Raw genomic sequence first — 20,691 nt, 5'->3', positions numbered from 1 at the left:
TAAAAACCTAAAGTTTACAATCTATTTAGCAAGGAAGAGGCAAAATAGCAAACACACTGCTCTAAAAAGTCGACGTCTATATGCTAACAATTGCCAGCAACTAGAAAACAAAGAAAACTTGAAATGAGGGATGCCTTAAAATATTTACCAACAATAATTTCCATAATCACACGATACAGAACCGTACACAGCACTGTGAAGAGAAATAAAATAAAAAATAAAAAAAACTTTTAAAGTATCATTCTTCACATTAGAACTAGTCCTTCAAATGAACTCTTAACATATACATAGCATGAATTTTCAAAGCACTTTGATATACACTACAGATTATTTCTCAATGAATGAGACCTAGAATATTTCACTCAAACAGGAAAATAACTCTTAATCAATACTATCTGTGAATGTAGCCTCGTTTTTCTAAAATAATACATAATAAAATAATAGTAATAAGCCACATGTATGAAGAAAGAGGCCAAGACTTACTTGTAATGACTTGTTTATTTGTGGTAGTTAACTCACTGCAACTGCCTGATCTTCACAACCAACCTTAAAAACACATTCGCTTCGGTATTTCGTACTCTTTGCTGTTTGTGCCCTACTCATTAGAAATTGCACCCACTAGCTTAGCTTCAAATTTCACAACCAAGTAGGTGATTTCCAAATCCACATATGAATCTCTAAGCACTCTTCTTTTTTTTTGTACTTTTTTTAAAATTTTATTTTGTCGATATACGTTGTGGTTGATTATTGTTGCCCCTTACCTCACTCCCTCCTCCCTCTCCTCCCTCCCCCCCCAACAATGTCCTTTCTGTTTGCTTGTCATATCAACTTCAAGTAATTGTAGTTGTTATATCTTCCCCACCCCCCGCTTTGGGTGGGTGGGTGGGTGGGTGTATGTGTGTGTGTGTGTGTGTGTGTGTGTGTGTGTGTGTGTGTGTGTGAATTTATATATTAATTTTTAGCTCCCACCAATAAGTGAGAACATGAGGTATTTCTCTTTCTGTGCCTGACTCGTTTCTCTTAATATAATTCTCTCAAGGTCCATCCATGTTGTTGCAAATGGCAGTATTTCATTCATTTTTATAGCTGAGTAGTATTCCATTGTGTAGATGTATCACATTTTCCGTATCCACTCATCCGATGATGGACATTTGGGCTGGTTCCAACTCTTGGCTATTGTAAAGAGTGCTGCAATGAACATTGGGGAACAGGTAGCAGGTATACCTTCGGTTTGATGATTTCCATTCCTCTGGGTATATTCCCAACAGTGGGATAGTTGGGTCATATAGTAGATTTATCTGCAATTGTTTGAGGAACCTCCATACCATTTTCCATAGAGGCTGCACCATTTTGCAGTCCCACCAACAATGTATGAGAGTTCCTTTTTCTCCACAACCTCGCCAGCATTTACCGTTCAGAGTCTTTTGGATTTTAGCCATCCTAACTGGGGTTAGATGGTATCTCAGTGTGGTTTTGATTTGCATTTCCTGGATGCTGAGTGATGTTGAGCATTTTTTCATATGTCTGTTGGCCATTTGTATATCTTCCTTAGAGAAATGCCTACTTAGCTCTTTTGCCCATTTTTTAATTGGGTTGCTTGTTTTTTTCTTGTAAAGTTGATTGAGTTCCTTATACATTCTGGATATTAATCCTTTGTCAGATGTATATTTTGCAAATATTTCCGCCCACTCTGTTGGTTGCCTTTTAACTCTGTTAATTGTTTCTTTTGCTGTGCAGAAGCTTTTTAGTTTGATATACTCCCATTTGTTTATTTTTCCTTTGGTTGCCCGTGCTTTTGGAGTCGTATTCATGAAGTCTGTGCCCAGTCCTATTTCCTGAAGTGTTTCTCCTATGTTTTCTTTAAGAAGTTTTATTGTTTCAGGGTGTATATTTAAATCCTTAATCCATTTTGAGTTGATTTTAGTATACGGTGAGAGGTATGGATCTACTTTCATTCTCCTGCATATGGATATCCAGTTATCCCAGCACCATTTGCTGAAGAGGCAGTCCCTTCCCCAGTGAATAGGATTGGTGCCTTTGTCAAAGATCAGATGGAAGTAAGTGTGTGGGTTGATTTCTGGATTCTCTATTCTGTTCCATTAGTCAGTGTGTCTGTTTTTATGCCAGTACCATACTGTTTTGGTTATTATAGCTTTGTAGTATAGCTTAAAGTCGGGTAGTGTTATGCCTCCAGCCTTATTTTTTGTGCTCAGCATTGCTTTGGCTACGTGTGGTCTTTTATTATTCCATATAAATGTCTGGATAGTTCTTTCCCTTTCTGAGAAAAATGTCTTTGGAATTTTGATGGGGATTGCATTGAATTTGTATATCACTTTGGGTAGTATGGACATTTTCACTATGTTGATTCTTCCAATCCAAAGCATGGGATATCTTTCCATCTTCTTGTATCCTCTCTAATTTCTCTCAGCAGTGGTTTGTAGTTCTCATTATAGAGATTTTTCACCTCCTTGGTTAACTCAATTCCTAAGTATTTTATTTTTTTGGTGGCTATTGTAAATGGGCAGGCTTTCTTGAATTCTCATTCTCCATGTTCACTATTGGAGAAAAGAAATGCTACTGATTTTTGTGTGTTGATTTTGCATCCTGCTACTGTGCTGAAATCGTTTCTCAATTCCAAGAGTTTTTTTGTAGAGGTTTTAGGCTTTTTAATATATAGGATCATGTCATCTGCAGACAGGGACAGTTTGACTTCTTCTTTTCCAATCTGGATGGCCTTTATTTCCTTCTCTTCTCTGATTGCTCTGGCTAGTACTTCCCACAATATGTTGAATAGGAGTGGTGAGAGTGGGCATCCTTGTCTAGTTCCTGTTCTTAAAGGAAAAGCTTTCAACTTTTGCCCATTCAGGATGATATTGGCAGTGGGTTTGGCATATATGGCTTTAATTATGTTGAGATACTTTCCCTCTATACCTAACTTATAGAGGGTCTTTGTCATGAATGAGTGCTGAACTTTATCAAATGCTTTTTCAGCATCTATAGAGATGATCATATCGTCCCTGTGTTTGACTTTATTAATATGGTGTATCACATTTATTGATTTGCGTATGTTGAACCAACCTTGCATCCCTGGGATGAATCCCACTTGATCGTGGTGAATAATTTTACGTATGTGTTGCTGTATTCTGTTTGCTAGTATTTTAGTGAGGATTTCTGCATCTATATTCATCAAGGATATCGGCCTATAGTTTTCTTTTTTGGTTATATCTTTACCTGGTTTTGGTATCAGGATGATGTTTGCTTCATAGAATGAGTTTGGGAGATTTGTATCTGTTTCAATCTTTTGGAATAGTTTGTAAAGAATCGGTGTCAATTCCCCTTTGAATGTTTGGTAAAATTCTGCTGTGAATCCATCTGGTCCTGGGCTTTTCTTTGTTGGGAGCCTTCTGATAACAGCTTCAATCTCCTTTATTGTTATTGGTCTGTTCAAATTTTCTACGTCTTCATGGTTTAGTTTTGGGAGCTTGTGTGTGTCCAGAAATTTATCCATTTCCTCCAGATTTTCAAATTTGTTGGCGTATAGTTGTTTATAGTAGTCTCGAATGATTCCTTGTATTTCAGATGAATCAGTTGTAATATCGCCTTTTTCATTTCTAATTTTTGTTATTTGAGTCTTCTCTCTTCTTTTTTTTGTTAGCCATGCTAATGGTTTGTCAATTTTATTTATCTTTTCAAAAACCAACTTTTTGATTCATTGATCTTTTGTATTGATTTTTGGGTTTCAATTTCATTCAGTTCTGCTCTGATCTTAATGATTTCTTTCCGTCTGCTAACTTTAGGTTTGGATTGTTCTTGTTTTTCTAGTTCTTTAAGGTGAAGTGTTAGATTGTTCACTTGCCATCTTTCCATTCTTCTGAGGTGAGCATTTAATGCAATAAATTTCCCCCTTAATATTGCTTTTGCAGTATCCCACAGGTTTTGGTATGATGTATCATTGTTTTCATTAGTTTCAAGAAATTTTCTGATTTCCTGCTTGATTTCTTCTTGGACCCATATGTCATTAAGTAGAATGCTGTTTAATTTCCATGTGTTTGTATAGTTTCCAGAGTTTCACTTGTTATTAATTTCTAGTTTTAATCCATGGTGGTCTGAGAAAATACATGCATGGGATAATGCCAATTTTTTTGAATTTATTGGGACTTGATTTGTGACCTAATATGTGATCTGTCCTGGAGAATGATTCATGTACTGATGAGAAGAATGAATATTCTGAGGTTGTTGGATGCAATTTTCTGTAGATATCTGCCAATTCCAATTGGTCTAGAGTATTGTTTAGATCTTGTGTTTCTCTACTGATTCTTTGCCTAGATGATCTGTCTAATATTGACAGTGGGGTGTTCAGGTCCCCTGCTATTATGGTATTACTGTCTATTTCCTTCTTTAGGTCTAATAGAGTTTGTTTCATAAATCTGGCTGCTCCAACATTGGGTCTGTACATATTTATGATTGTTATGTCTTCTTGGTGCATCAGTCCTTTTATTATTAAGTAGTGTCCCTCATTGTCTTTTTATGGTTTTTAGTTTAAAGTCTATTTTGTCAGATATAAGAATAGCTACTCCAGCTTGTTTTTCTTTTCTGTTTCCATGGTAAATCTTTTTCCATCCTTTCACTCTTAGTCTATGTGAATCTTTATGGCTGAGGTGGGTCTCTTGTAGGCAGCATATAGTTGGGTCCTCCTTTTTAATCCAGTGAGCCAGTCTGTGTCTTTTGATTGGGGAATTTAAGCCTTTTACATTAAGAGTTGTTATAGAAAGGTGTGGATTTATTCCTAGCATTTTATTGGTTGTTTGGTTGTCTTAGGTGTCTTTTGTTCCTTGCTTTCTGATTTACTGTTTGGTTTCTTTGTTTGTTGGTTCTTTAGGTTGTAAATAGCCTTTTTGTTTGTTTCTTTTCTCTTCATGAATGCCATTTTAATTATACTAGTTGGTTTTGATTTTTCTTGGGTTTTATGGCAGTGGTGGTTATTTTTCAGGAACCAAACCCAGTACTCCCTTGAGGATTTCTTGTAAGGGTGGTCGTGTGGTAGCGAACTCCCGCAGTTTTTGTTTGTCTGAGAAATATACTATTTGCCCTTCATTTCGGAAGGATAGCCTTGCAGGGTAGAGTATTCTTGGCTGGCAATCTTTGTCTTTTAGTATTTTGAATATATCATCCCATTCCTTTCTAGCTTTTAGGGTTTGTGATGAAAAGTCTGATGTTAGCCTGATTGGGGCTCCCTTACAGGTGATTTGACGCTTCTCTCTTGCAGCTTTTAAGATTCTTTCTGTCTCTGAGTTTTGCCAGTTTGACTATAACATGTCTTGGAGAAGGCCTTTTTGGGTTGAATACGTTTGGAGATTGTTGAGCTTCCTGGATTTGAAGATCTGTGATTTTCCTATACCTGGGAAGTTTTCTGCCACTACTTTGTTGAATATGTTTTCAATGTAATCTCTGTTTTCCTCCCCTTCTGGAATACCCATGACTCGGATATTTGAGCGCTTAAGGTTGTCTGATATCTCTCTCAGATTTTCTTCCATGTCCTTGATTCTTTTTTCTTTCTTTTTGTCTGCTTGTGTTATTTCAAACAGCCCATCTTCAAGTTCAGAGGTTCTCTCTTCAACTTCGACAAGCCTGCTGGTTAAACTCTCCGTTGTGTTTTTTATTTTGCTGAATAACTTCTTCAGTTTGGCAAGTTCTGCTACATTTTTTTTCAGGACATTGATTTCCTTGTATATTTCCTCTTTCAGGTCCTGTATGCTTTTCCTCATTTCATCATGATGTCTAGCTGAGTTTTCTTGTATCTCATTCAGTTTCCTTAGAATTATCACTCGAAATTCCTTGTCAGTCATTTCAAGGGCTTCTTGTTCTATAGGATCTAGAGTTTGAGATTTATTAACTTTTGGTGGTGTACTTTCTTGATTTTTTGTATTTCTGGTATCTTTTTTTTGATGTTTATTCATTGTGGCAGGGGGTTTCACAGTCCATCGGTTTGAGACTATTGACTATCTAAGATGTTGCTGTGGTTGCCAATTTGGTATGGCTACTTCGGTGACTGCTCAGTTGGCCTCTAGTGCCTTGTGTGTGTGGTTGCCTCGGGTCTTGGGCCTGTCCGGGGAGCCACCTCTCTGGTCAGCTTGGAATCTGCTGGGCTGCTGGTACACGGGGCGGTACCACAGGGTTTGTGGTCTTTGCTGAGCTTCCACTTCCCGTGCAGAACTTCTCCCTGTTCCGTGCCTCTGGCCAAGGCTGCTGGATCACACAGTGGCGGCCCCACAGGGTGTGTGGTTTCTGTCGAGTCTCCGCCTCCCTAACCGGACGTCTCCCCACTCTGTGCTCACTAGGCTGGGCTGCTGGATCTTGCAGTGGCGGCCCCTCAGGGTGTGTGTTTTCTGCCGAGTCTCCACCTCCCTAGGCGGATGTCTCCCCACTCTGTGTGCACTGGGCTGGGCTGGGACGTGTCTTCTGCAACCCTCGTCTATCAGCCTGGCCTTCAAGACCCTGCTCGGCACCGCCTCACCCAGGAAGTCTACCAGGTTTCTGCTAGGCGCAGACGACCGGTTGCTCTGGGTGCCTCTGTAGCACTGTGTAGATCTCTCTCGGGACTTATCACCTTCCTCCTGGTATTGCAGTTATTTGTGTCCTTGTCTTATCTCCCACACCGGAGCATGAGCTCCTCGGGGGAGGAGCCCGCAGCACACGGTTCACCTTTGAATGCCCCCAGTGTGGACCGAGTCCGGTGCCCGCCCGCAGTCAGCTCTCTGGCAGGTTCAAGCGAACTCGGGAACTCTCCGACCACACTATTCCTAACCAGAAATCGGTTAGGCATTTTTCCAAACTGGTGGCTGCAGAGATGGTATCTGCCTCCCGGTAACAGGAAGTTTACCAGGGGCTGGAGCCCAGGGTGTGTTGGAGTGACAGTCGGCCCAGCCCGTACTTCCTTGCCCTCCCGACGCTGGCCAAGGACGCCCCATGCCACCAGCCCCGCCAGAGAACCGCGGAGGGAGTGGGAGGGGAGGCCAGCCCGCAGGCCCCAGGAAGCCCCGTGCCGGGGCAAGCAAGTGGGAAGGCTCAGTGAGGAGCCGAGCTGGGCGAGGAGGACAGACCTGGCCGAGCCGGGCCGGAGCCGCCACCACCTGAGAAAATGGAGGCAGCCCCAGGGCTGGTGAGTGGCCTGGTGAGGCAGGCGGAAGCCGGTTGGGCATCCGCCCCCCGAGCAGGGCCGGGCCAGGGGTCACTCTTGGGCCTGGGCCGGGCCGGGCAGCTTACTCTCTGCCTCCTCATCATCGCCGTCCCCATCCTCGGCCGCCACCGCCTCGGGCTGCTCACTCGGTCCCGCGGCGCGGCTCGGGCGCTCCCAGGAATCTTCTTTTATGCCGGCCTGAAACCTCGAATCCTGAATAGGGCAGCCCGCCACCTTCAGCGCGGCCCCAGCCTCCGGGATCCTGGCAGCTTCGACAGCGGCCCCAGCTCGGTGTTCGCTGTTTAGAGACTCGCTTTTGCAGCTAAGAAACAGTTCTTTTCCTGCTCCACACTTCAAAGCTGTTGCCTGTAAACGAGGCAGCCTCTCCTGCCAAGGGCAAAGTGGCAGTCAGCCCCCACGACCGGCCACCAGCAGCAGTCCTCCCTTAAGATCTAAGCACTCTTCTGAGTTCCAACTCAAATTTACCAGAATGTACTACTTGTTAATCCTACAAGCTTAACATACCCAATACCAAAATCATTTTCTCTCCCAAATCTGTTCACATTCCTATTGCAAAAATATATCTCCAGTGACAATGCTAGCAGTTTACAACAGTGATTCCAAACTGGATATATGCAAACTGACCTACTGAAATGGGGCAAAAAATTACTAGTATTTATTCATACTTTTTTCTCATTCTTTTTTAAACCACCATTTTATAATGGCTACATCTGTACATTAGGGGAGTGTGATATTTTAACTGAGGGAGCACAATCAAAAAAGTTTGGAAACCACCAGCATACAGACTAAAACTCAAACTCATTAGGTTGCTGATACCCACTGTTTCAATTTGATCTTCTACTATTCTTCTCTGCAGATTTTAAGTCCAACTAGTCAGATCACTAACCATTCTCCAAACATTGCCCATGCTTTCTGGCACCTAACCATTTACCTCTCCTACTCTCTGCGAGCTATTCACCTCCCTGTAGCCAAATCATTTAAAGCCAATATCAACTCCATCTTTTATCAAAATTCTCTGAGCTTAGGTGATACAACTCTCAGGCCACTCCTCTCTTGCTATCTAGTCATTGAGTCCTTAATGTACATCTTAACTCTCCCCCACTAGAAAAGAGAGTTCTTGAGGGCCAGGGTCTTGTCTCATAAAGTTCCCATTTCCCATATTACCCAGGCATCGTACAGTAAACCTGATATATGTTAAAGAAATGTTTGTCATATGTACAACAAATTGTAAACTGGACATTATGAAGGGTTTAACAAACCAATACATCACAAATAGAACAATGATCAACTTAGAGTTAGCATCCCCAGTCAACAAATATGTCAAGGTAGAAAGAACATGTGTTTATTTTTTCCCCAAAAATGAATGATTTTTTTTTCTGTTACTTTGATGGCTTTCAATAGCAATGTTTTGTTTCCTACAGATCAATACCATCGGAGAATAAATATATTGATGCCTGACAGTAATGGTGGAGGTGAAGGTGTGTTATCCACTACTTGCCCATTGATGGATGAGCTGCACCACTGACTGGTTCACAGCAAATCACTTTAAAATAACATTAAATAATCAGGAAGTTATATTAGAAAGACATTTAATCAACCAAACCCCAAAGAATCAACTAGTTAGACACAAATAATGTGAAAAAAAAAACTCCTTTATGATTCCAAAGTAAACATTCCAGAAAATTAATTATGTTTAACCATAGTTTATGGAACTAAACTGAACATTGCTTTTAAAAAAAGGACAAACGGGAGCTTCCAGTCAAGATGGCAGAATAGACGGTCCCCAGTGTCATTCTCTCCCACAAATCAACTAATTTACAATGATTAAAAAGCAATGACAGCCAAGCTGGGGCCACTAGAGCTCAGGGGAAGAGGAGGAGAGACCTAAGGAGTGCATGTAGGCCAGAGAAGCCATGATGAGAGAAAGAAAAAAATTCTCCAACTGTTTTGAGCCCTGGTCATTTCCAGGCTGGAGCGGTAGAGTACACAGAGCAAGAGCTGGCAAAAGCCGTAGCTGTGCCCTTCAGATGAAGTTTCTTGGAGGCGGCAGGGGAGAAGAGGGCCTTGGTGGCCCCCAGGCCAGCGAGACCACTAATAGTGTTCCCAAGGACGCACATAGGAGCAAGGAGCCACAACAATTGAAAAAAAAGGAGCCACTCACAGGCCAGTGAGTCATTGCAAGGGACCAGCATACAGCCCGTCCCATGGGAAGTGTTTGCAGCATGGGCGGTGGGGGAGAGGGGCCAACCAGGAGAACACTGGGATACAGCAAGACAGCTGATCTGCCCCCAAGTCAGCATAGGACCACTCAGAGGAGACTGGAGAGGGATATAGAATTGCATGGAGTACAGTTTGATGAAAAGACTCAGGCCCAGACCAGTGTTTCTACACCAGCCGGGTGCACTGGATTTCACTGAACCCAGAAGTTCTATAAAGTCAACCATTAAACCTGAGCTGCACAAAAAGCTTTCCCCAGGGAATCAATAGCAAAATGGCAATTTAGGTCAACCACAGAGTTCAAGTACTGGTCCCCACAGGAAGTTCTCCCTCTTTAAAACTAAGCAAAGGATAAGAAATTAGTTTCAGAGCAGAGTTTAAGTCGTGGGAACAGCAAATAATCCAACACAGAACTGAAAGAAAAAACAGAGTACCTACAACCAGAGTCAAAGTTTGATATTAACTAGTAAAGGTCTCATTTCACTAAAGAACACCTATAATACCTAGAAGGACTAGAAGTCCCCTGGGCTACCAAGCCAGAAAGGGGGGACAAACAGGCACACCGCCAGTGCCACAGGGTCCGCCTGGGGTCCTAAGACATGGATCCAGGGACCAGACCCTCCATCCACAACCAGGCACACTGCCAGCGCCATGGGGCCCATCCAGGGTCCTGAGGCTTGGAGCCAGGGACCACAACCAGGCACACTGTCAGCACCACGGGGCCCACCCAGGGTCCTGAGGTATGGAGTCTGGGACCATACCCCCTCCCACAACCAGGCACAACACCATCACCACCACCAACTAGGTAAGGAGCATGCCAAAAACATCACCTCCATGTGGGTGACCCACCACAGCCACCACAATAACCACGGCTGCTGCCAAAGCGGCTAGATGCCACAACCACCATGCAGATGGTCCACTAGCCATTGGAGTGCATTGACAGAAGGAGAGTCACCAGTAGAGACCAAAGAAAAGAAGAGGATGTCTCTATCTACAAAGATCATTCCAGAGTGACAGAAGAAGTATCTGCTCTCTGATAATACTGGGGGATCTGAACACACCTCTCAGCATTGGACAGATAATCTAGGCAACAAATTAACAGAGTAACCATTACTCTTTCAGAAGGAGAGAAGAAATCTAGGGCAATAAGAGGGGGTAGTGAAAATAAGTGAAATAAGCCAGGCACAGAAAGAGAAATACTGCATGTTCTCACTTATTTGTGGGAGCTAATAAAAATAAAGAAATAAATATACAAACAATTTGGGGGGGAAGAAGACACAACAATCACAACAATTCTTTGAACTTGTTGAGACAAGTGAACAGATATGATATTGATGGGGGGGTAGAAGGGGAAGAGGAATTAGTAAAGGGACTCAAATCAACTACATTGTATATTGATAAATTAAAATTAAATAAAATTAAAATTAAAAAACAAAATAAAATTGTTATATGAAGCAAAGAAATATATCTTTCCCACACTCATTTCCCTAACTGGCTATCAATCTATCATGCCATACCTCCTAAATCACCCTTTTTGTCTGTTCTGTACCTGGACCCCTAACATACCTACCTTTCAATATTTTCTCAGAGTTTGAAGATCTAAATCTGCTGGTTATAGGACTCCTTACAAAGGCACAGTTATCATCAAAAGATCCTAAGAATTACCATCAGAATATCTGAGATTCAGTCATAGTTTCAGCAATTACTAGCCAACATAACCTTGGACAAATTACTTAGCCACTCTAAGCTATATTTTCCTCATCTATGTTATCTCAGTGGCTTGTAATAAGGATCAAATGAGATATGCAAAAACAATAAACTATGAATGAAAGGAAGTTCGTATTGTTATTCAATATCCATCACTTTAACAAAATTTTACTGGGCCAGATGCTACACTAGATAGAATATATGAATTAAGAGAGAGCCCTTACTCTCAAAGAGCTTACATTTAGCTGGGGAGAAAACCACATAATTAGAATAATTTCACTATAGCTTGGTAGTGTGCAGAGTGCTATGGCAGCACAAAGGAGATACACTTAGCATAATACTGGGGCTTAGAAAAGGGCTCCTTGAAGAAGTGAGTCTCAATAGGTCAGTAGAGTAAAAAAAGAGTTCTTCTCAAAGGAGAAGGTAATGTCAAATTTTCACAAGTCCTAAAGCATGCTCAAAAGCCAGATTAGTTATATTATAAAAATCAAATGATCACAGGTTAAGAACAAGCTTTCAGATATCACCTGGGGTAAAACTCTTCTAGCAATTTACAATTTCCCTCAGAAAATTTTATTTCATCCTCTAACACTAATTAAAATATCGTTTTAAAATCTACTTTAGGGCACTTTTCCTCATCCTACAAGAATATCTTTATTTATAAAGCCAAAAAATGTCAATTACATACTCCAAAGTCAAAACCTTCCTCACTGGGAAAGACAGTAATAAAGACAGCATAGCAGTAAGTTTAGACCTCTACTTCACCACAGCCACAAAAGAAGCTCCTTCCCATCCTTTTGCTCCCTTCCACAGCTGTCAGAACAGGTACCCAGGCAATATACTCCATCCACCCTCCTGTATGATAAGGCAAAGGGCTCTCTGGATCTCCTCTCAACCAGGCTTGGCCCTGATCCACCCAGGAGAAAGCCAAACACTGCCTGAGACAAGTCACTGTCCCTCTTCTTCCAAATCCAAGACATTGAGGCCAGAGATCTCAACAACCCACAGGTAATCAGGACAAATTCATTTAAAGTAAATCTGAATCCACTAAAGCTAAACATAAACAAACCCTGTACCCTACAATTCCATTCCAAGACATAAACAACAGAAATGCATTTGCCAAAGGAGATACTAGAATGTTCACAGCAGCAGTATTAGTAGCAACAAGCAAAACAAAACAAAACCCAAACACCTATGAACAATAGAATGGGTAAATAAATTTTCATAAAGTCAATCAGAATTGGAATGAATCAAAATCATGTCATCCAAGAGAATGCAGTAAAAAGAACACAGCATCACTTCTATGATTTGCTTGCTTAAAACATATAACTTGAATCGAAACATCAGACAAACCCAAACTGAGAGAGATTGAAAATTAAATTAACTTATTTCCTAAAGAAGCACAGAACAAAATTACCAAAGGTATATAATTAAAAATGTGAACATGCCAAATATGAAAATAAAGTGCTATACTTACTGCCAAAGCCTTGGAGAGTTTGGCTCTAAATTCATTCAGGATGATTGCCACAATGTCCTTATGTGGTACATAAGCAAAGCCATCTTCCAAATAGACTTTCCTTCCTCGGAACAAATCCAGAGCATCAGCAAAAGGGATCTGAATCCAGGTGAAATGGAAAAAAATAAGTCAGCACCTATCATTACGAAATCCTACTAAATCTTCATTTATATTAAGTCTAAACAGAGAAATTCATTAGTACCAACAGATCCAAAAGAAAAACATAAACGCCAATTTATACTCTTTAAAACTAAATAATTAGCAGTAGGAAGGAGTAGCAATATAAAAATACATTCGTTTCAGAGTAGATATTTCAAAAAATAATAATAATACTAAAAAGCCAAGTTAAATGGCTTCTATCCTTAACCTATGAATTTACAAACTATAATACCCTGGATTTCAAACTCCTAAACTCAAGACCAGAGCTGGATTCACCTCACATGACATAGCCCACATTTTATTCTGCACATAGAATCCTAATTTATATCCAACATATTCAGGCTAAGAATTACTTATAAGTAAAGTAATTCCAAATTTCTTCATCACGTTTCTATTCTAGAGAAATATATTGGAAAAGCTAATCTCGACACTAAGAAATGGAAATAATAATAGACATTCAGTTTTGCTATTAAAATAAGAATTTGCCATAAGCATTTATTTTTAAAAAACCCTCTACTTAGATTTTTTTAAGTCCTATGAACTATCCTAAAATTCTGAGATGAGCAGACTATGATTATTAGTAAACTATGAAAATCATCCTCACTCTCCAATATAGACTTCCTTCTTTTTAAAAATGAAGTGAAAAAAATTAGTTGAAAAATGATCCCCAAATTGCCTATTCATCCAAGTTTTAAGGAGGTGTTAAATCTTTATGCCTAAAATTCTTCTGTATATCCAACTTTCACTATAAATAGATCGTGTGTTTTTTAACAGATAACTTTTAACTTAACTGACTTCTACAACTTGCCCTCAAAGAGATCATCACTCAGTTGAGAAAACAACCAGACACACATGGAGAGTCACACAGCTCTACAGGGTGGTACTGTGTTGTGAGACTGCATCAAATAGGTAGTTCACACAAGACATATTAGAGAAGCAGGTAAGAGGGTTTACTGCAATAATACAGGCAAGAAAAGGGAACATAAGTTTGGAAATGTGAGTTCTAGTCCAAGCTCTGTTACTGACTAGACATGATTTGGTAAATTTAATGAACGGTAAATTGTAAAACTCAGTAGCTAGATCTGTAAAACTGGGAGAGGGGAGGAAGAGATGGGATAAATGACCCTTCGGAGTTGTTTAGCTATAATATTCCATGATTCTAGCTTGTTAGAGTGGTTGCAGTAGAAGTACAAATCCCCAAGCAGAAAGAAAAGATGATGTGAAGGCAGAGTAACAAGAAATGTATGGTGTGAGAGGAATAAATACTGATCTCATACACGAAGCTTGAATGGCTGACCGAATGATGGCTCAACAGGTAGAAATAGGGAAGCTGGCATGGGGAGCTAATGTGGAAGCAGGAGTTTAAACTACTAGCACTCACCAATAATGATCAGTACATTCTTTTCAAAGGAAATGGTGGGGTTGCAGTTACCAAATTTTAAAATGAATTTCAGCTCTCCCCTTTTCTTCTTCCGGAACTATTCAGTCCAAAAGCCATTTGGAAGGTTCATGCAAAGCAGATGTCTGTGCTAAGTAGTCGGGGAAATCAAGGTAGCCCAGCACAGGATGCCGGACTCAGTAGGTTAAGGAAGGTGTTCCCACAGGAGAGCAAGTAGGCTTACAGTGTCAGAGCCCAAGTGGAATAAGGGAGAGATCACATCGGGAGCCAAAGTATGGTGTCAGAGCCCAGGAGCAGCAGAGAGGGCTTCCATACAAGGCAGTGATCTCACCAGCATGTTAGGGCCTAACGGCAGATGACGGCATCCTTGCAGGGGACAGCCAGCACAGGGGAAAGGAGCCCAAGCAATGCGAGGAAGGTATTCCTTTGAGAGAATGGACTGCAGTGAGGGTCAGAGACAGACAGGATTAGGAGGGTGTCTGTGTAAGAAGACAGCCCAGCACAGAATACTGGCACACCCCTAGTGTGCTAAGGACCATATCTATGCAGGAGAGGGAGTAGCTATGGTGATGAGAGACTATACAAATGGGTTAATTAAATACGTATATAATGTTCAATGTGACAAATTTAACAAAACCTAGAAAATATTTTAATGTTTACATACCTTATAAACTGACTCCAACCCTAACTTAGTCCCACTTAAACTTGGTGATGAGGTCATAATCTCCTGTTCTCGTAGATGCTTCTCTTCATCGCTTATCTAAAAGGAAAACATTTTATACTGTTTAAAAATTAAAAGTCCTCGTTCAGTTTCAATAAAATGCTTTCCTATTCTAGTGAATATTCTATAATTTTATAAAAAAGCTCTAATGCCCTGATATCTCAAATCATTCCTAATATGATTACTGAATCATTATCACTAATGAAGGCAAATATGCAAGAAAATCTAAATTCAATATTCTTTCAAATTTTTACTCTGCCAATTTCTGAAATCATACACCAAAAGAACAGTAACAGAGAAACATTAAGTATAATAAAAAGGAAAAGAATTATTACACAAACTCAGGTTAATATAGACTAAAAATGAGCATTATCCCAATTCAAGAGCTATATTAATTTATTAAAATACCTACTTGAGGTTAAGAGTGGTTTAACTACAGTAGTCCCCCCTACTAAAAGCAGAGAAAGTTAACATACAAAGTCTGGCCCACACAAAGTGGGGTATCTAATAAGAGATCCTCCTGCTCAAAAAAAGCTGAAGATAACGTCCCAAGACCTCCAGTGGATTCTTGAAACAACAGACAGTACTGAACGCTCAATCAGAGCACCTTTTTGTTCATGGCCTCCACACACAAATTTAATGTCTTTTCCATCTTAACTAAGCACTTACCCACTGTGGCAGTTTGATGTGTGACAGCAAAACTAGCATGAATTTCTTTTTCCTTCTTTACAATTTCACAGACAGAAAATTCATTCTTATAGTAGATCTCAGCAAACTGAGCATATGATTTTTTTTCTTTCCTTATCAAATGGAGAACTTTTACCTTTTCACTTAAAGCAAGCATTTCACAGCTTCTCTTTGGCATATCCAAATTGCCAGCATCACTACTCTTGCATTTTGGGGCCATTATGAAGTAGAATAAGAGTTACTTGAACACAAGCACTGAAATACCATGACAGTTGATCTGATAATTGAGATGGCTACTAAGCAAGAAATGGCAGGTAGGTAGCCTTGACAGTGTAGACACACTGAACAAAGGGATGAGTCACGGCCTGGACAGGATAGAACAGGATAGGGGGAGATTTCATCATGCTAATGAGAACAGTGCACACAGTTGAAAACTTATGAATTGTTTACTTCTGGAATTTTCCATGTAATGTTTTCTGACTGCAGTTGACCGCGGATAACTGAAATTGTGGGAAACGAAACCACAGATAAGGTAGGACTACTGAACTTGTCTATTTTCTAGCCACATAAGACAACTCTAAACTTAAAACACTAGTATTTCTAGAAATAACTATAAATCTATTATCTTAGACTTATTAAACCTTACAAAAGACTGATAGATCTGACTAGGTAAAAATTTTAAACTTCTATACCCACTGCCCCCCCAAAAAAGATTTATAAATGAAGATGAAATACATATAACAGATTACAGGCTGCAGGAAATATTTAGATCATCTGATATATGAGTTACCCTCAGTAAGTCCCTAGGTAGTAATACATAAGTACTAGTAGTCCAAAAGTAATAAAACATGAACAGCCAATATTCACATAAGTAAAAATAACAAATGGTAAATTTAAGTAATAATGTGGTACTGTTTCCTACCTATTAACATTACAAAAGTTAAAAAGACAGAATATTCAGTGCTGGGACAATCTTTTTGTAGGGCACTTTGGCAACACATGTCAAAAAACCTTTAAAAATGCAGACACTAACAATTTTATTTCCAGATTTATCTTAATAACAGGACAAGTACACAAACAGGAACAATGTTCCTTCATCACAGTGTTATTTATAAGAATAAGTAAAAAAACTAAATGTCTAACAATAAGTACTTGGTTAAATAAATTGCAGTAGAACTTGATGTTTCAGCAAAGCAGATGAGGTTATTCAGGTTAGCGTTTCACAGAAAACAAGGAAAAAACACTGAAAATTTTTAAAAATATCTTCGTTAAAGAACAGAAGGAATACACTTTAATATACAAAGTCAGGCCCACACAAAGTGGGATATCTAACAAGAAACTCTCCTGTTCAAATGCTATGGGTCTTTGGAAAACCCCAGGACTTGAATTTTTTTTAAGGTGGTCCCTGATTCAAATGCCTCATGTCTGGAGGAAAGTGCCTTCACAGTATGTCTCAGAGTATTCCTACAAATAACTTTTCAAATACAATGTAAAAAAAAGGCACACAAAGAACTACACATTATGGGCAAAAACAACAGAAAAAGACTCATAATGTATATAGATAATAACTATGCTACTAGGTATAAAAAAATAAAAAACCAGCTCAATGATACCTGTTTGAATGGGACTATAAAAAGTGATTTTTTTTTTTAAAGAAAGAACTTCTACAGACAGACAAAAATCCAGGAAAAGAAATTAATTAATTAATTAATTTTTTTGCTAAAAAGGGAATTCATTTAATGTAAATGTGTACATTGATAAAAAGAAAGATCTCAAATCAACAATTACCTTTGCACCTTAAGAAACTAGAAAATGAAGAGCAAACTAAGCCCAAACCTAGCAAAGGAAGTAAACAATAAAAGTTAGAGCATAAATAAAAGAAATAGGAAATAGAAAAAAAAATAGAGGAAAATCAATGAAACCAACAGTTGTTACTTTGACGAGATCCACAAAATTGAAAATTGACAAATCTTTAACTAGATGGACTAAGAAAAAAGAGAGAAAACTCACAAAACTAAAATAAGAAATGAAAGAAGGATCATTACAACCAAATTTACAGTTATCAAAAGGGTTGTACGAAAATACTATGAATAATTTTTGGTCAACAAATTAGATCTAGATGAAATGAAGAAATTCCTAGAAAAAGACCACCTACCAAGACTGAATTATGAAAAAAACAGAGAATTAGAACAGAACTATAGCTAGTAAGATGAGTGATTATCATTTTTCAGATTCCTGATGACACAGGACTCCCTTGAGGATTTCTTGCAAGGCTGGTCATATCGTAGTGAACTCATGCAGTTTTTGTCTATCTGGAAAATACACTATTTTCCCCTCATTTCTGAAGGATAGCCTTGCTGGGTATCGTATTCTTGGCTGGCAGGTTTTTTTTTTTTAGTATTTTTGAATATATTATTCCATTTTCTTCTAGCCTGTAGAGTTTGTGTTGAGAAGTGCTGTTAGTCTGATGGGACTCCTTATAGGTGACTTCATGCTTTCTCTTGCTTCTTTTAAGATTCTCTCTTTGTCTTTGAGATTTGCCAGTCTGACTATAATGTGTCTTGGAGAGGATCTTTTTGGGTTGAATCTCTTTGGGTTTCTTTAAGGTTCCTGGATCTGAAGGTCCATGTCTCTCCCTATACCTGGGAAGTTTTCTGTTATTATTTCATTGAATAGGTTTTCAATGCCTTTCTATTCTCCCCTTCTGGAACACCCATGATTCGAATGTTTGTGAGTTTAAGGTTGTCTGCTAGTTCTCTTAGGTTTTCTTCATTTTTTAAAATTCTTTTCCTTTTTTTTTTGTCCACCTAGGTTATTCCAAAAAGATTATCTTCAAGATCAGAAAATCTTTCTTCTGCTTGTTCTAGCCTGCTGCTTAAGCTCTCAGTTGTTTTTTTATTTCATTGAATGAATATTTCAGTTCTATGAGCTCTCCTACATTTTTTTAAGGTATTAATCAATCTCTTTGTAAATTTCCTCCTTCATATCCAAGATTTTTTTTCTCATTTCATTATGCTGCCTAACAGTCTTCTCATATCTCAGTGAGTTTCCTTAAGATTGTTGCTCAGAATTCCTTTCAGACATTTCAAGGGTTTCCTGTTCTATAGGGTCTGGTATTTGAGAATTACTGTATTCTTTTGGTGGTGTCATATTTTCTTGGATTTTTGTATTTCTAGTATCTCTATGTTAATGTCTGGTCATCTAGTGGAACAGTTGCTGCTTCTATTACTCTGGAGTGGACTTTGAGGAGGGAGACGTCCTCTTCTTTTTCTGGTCTCCACTGATGCCTCTCTTGTGTCAATGCAGTCAAGGGTCTGGTGAGCCACCTGCATGGTGGCTGTGGCTGCTGCTGTAGCACCAAGCTGCTTTTGCAGCAGCCATGGCTGTAGCAGTGGCTGTGGTGGGTCATACATGTGGAAGTAGTGTTCTCAGTTTGATCCTTGCCTGCTTCCAGGTAAGGAATGCTGCCTTCAGCTCCTGCCTAGGACCCTGAGTGTGCTTTGCTTCTTTCCTGTTTCTGGGTGGAGGGGACTGCCCTTGGCTCCTGCCTGCGCCCCAGGCATGCTCTGCTTCTTGCCTGCTTCTGGGCGGAGAGGACTGCCCTCAGCTCCTGCCTAGGATCTGGGTGTGCTCTGCTTCTTTCCTGCTTCTGAGCAGAGCGGACTGCCCTCAGATCTTGCCTAGGACCCAGGCGTGCTCTGCTTCTTCAGAAACAGAAATTTAAAACCCAATGGAATCATAAAGAAACACCTTAAATTTCAATAACTGTAAACTGGGTAATTTAGACCAACACACACCTACTAAGGTAAAAAAATAAATAAATAAAATAAATGCCAAACAAATCATCAAAGTTCTCTTAGTTTACTCCAGAACTATAAGGCCAACAGGCAAGCTCTGCAATTTAAAGTCCACTTTTATATTTGCTAATTATACCCTCATCTAGGTCCCTGAAAAACTTAGGTGCGGGTGAACCAAAAGATTATCAACCTTCACATAAATCTAGAGCCCAGTTCCAATATCTAGTGGATCAGAGACTTTAGATCCTGGATATGAATTAAAATTGTCCTGGACTAGCAGTGACCACAGGACCAGGAAAGAAACAAATAAAACCCCTACTGAAGAAAGACATAATTCTCATAGGCCTCAATATAGCCCTCCAAATAACTTTCCAAATACAATCTCCAGCATACAAAGATAACAAAGCACACCAGGAAACAACACTCCTTGAATGAGAACTGGATAGGTAAGACCAAAAAAAGTAAAAGTAAAGGATGGAAAAGAAGAAACAAATCTGTCATCCACAGATTATATATAGTATACTTAGAAAATGTGGAAGAATCCACTGATAAATTTTTAGAACGACTGACATAATTAAGCAAGGTTTCTGGATTCAAATACAGAAGAACCAATTGTATTTCTATACGTAAGCAACAAAGTTCAATAATGGATTTTTTTTTAAAGCTACCATTTACAACAGAATCAAAGCTATCAAGTACCTAGGAATAAATCTAACAAAAGATATGCAAGGCCTTAACAAAGAAACTATCACACCTTTGGAGAGAAACTGGAGAAAACCAAAATAACACAGCTATCCCTAGACATGTACTAGAAAACTTGATATTATAAATGTATTAACTCTCCTCAAATTGAACTATAGATTCAATACAATCCCAAACAAAATCACAATAGCTTTTGCATGTGCCTCCATGTGTGTGGACATTTACAATTGGTTTTAAAATGGACATGCAAAAGGCCAAGACAACCTAGACAGAAATAAGAAAAAGATAGTCAATCCAATAGAAAAATGAGCAAAAGACAAGAACAGGCACTTTATAGTTGAGAAAATTCAAAGGGTCAATAAATATATGAAAAGATGCTCAACTTCCTTAGTCATCAGGGAAGTGCAAATTAAATCTATAGTGAAAATCTCAATGACATACCACCACAAAGCCATTAGAATGGTTAAAATATAAAAAAAATTTTTTTTTAAATGTTGGTGAGGCCTGGCCAGTTAGTTCAGTTGGTTCAAGCATGATACTGATAGCACCAAGGTCCAGGGTTTGATTCCTGTACTGGCCAGCCACCAA

At 39.3% G+C, this 20,691-nt stretch overlaps 1 protein-coding gene across 1 annotated transcript in view; it reads right to left on the bottom strand.

The window, feature by feature from the left end:
• The window catches only part of PRIM2 (DNA primase subunit 2), a 290,408-nt gene that overhangs the window by 222,727 nt on the left and 46,990 nt on the right, over nt 1–20,691 (bottom strand). The window contains exons 6-7 of the mRNA XM_063096879.1: nt 14,861–14,956; nt 12,600–12,737 (exon numbers count right to left, since the gene is read on the bottom strand). Of these exons, the coding sequence (XP_062952949.1) occupies nt 12,600–12,737; nt 14,861–14,956 (234 nt within the window). The remainder of the gene's footprint in view (nt 1–12,599; nt 12,738–14,860; nt 14,957–20,691) is intronic.

This window comes from Cynocephalus volans, chromosome 5 (genome assembly GCF_027409185.1).
Source record: "Cynocephalus volans isolate mCynVol1 chromosome 5, mCynVol1.pri, whole genome shotgun sequence".
NCBI lineage: Eukaryota > Metazoa > Chordata > Mammalia > Dermoptera > Cynocephalidae > Cynocephalus > Cynocephalus volans.
Note: the sequence above shows the minus strand (reverse complement) of the source record. Positions and strands in the feature narration are given on the sequence as shown.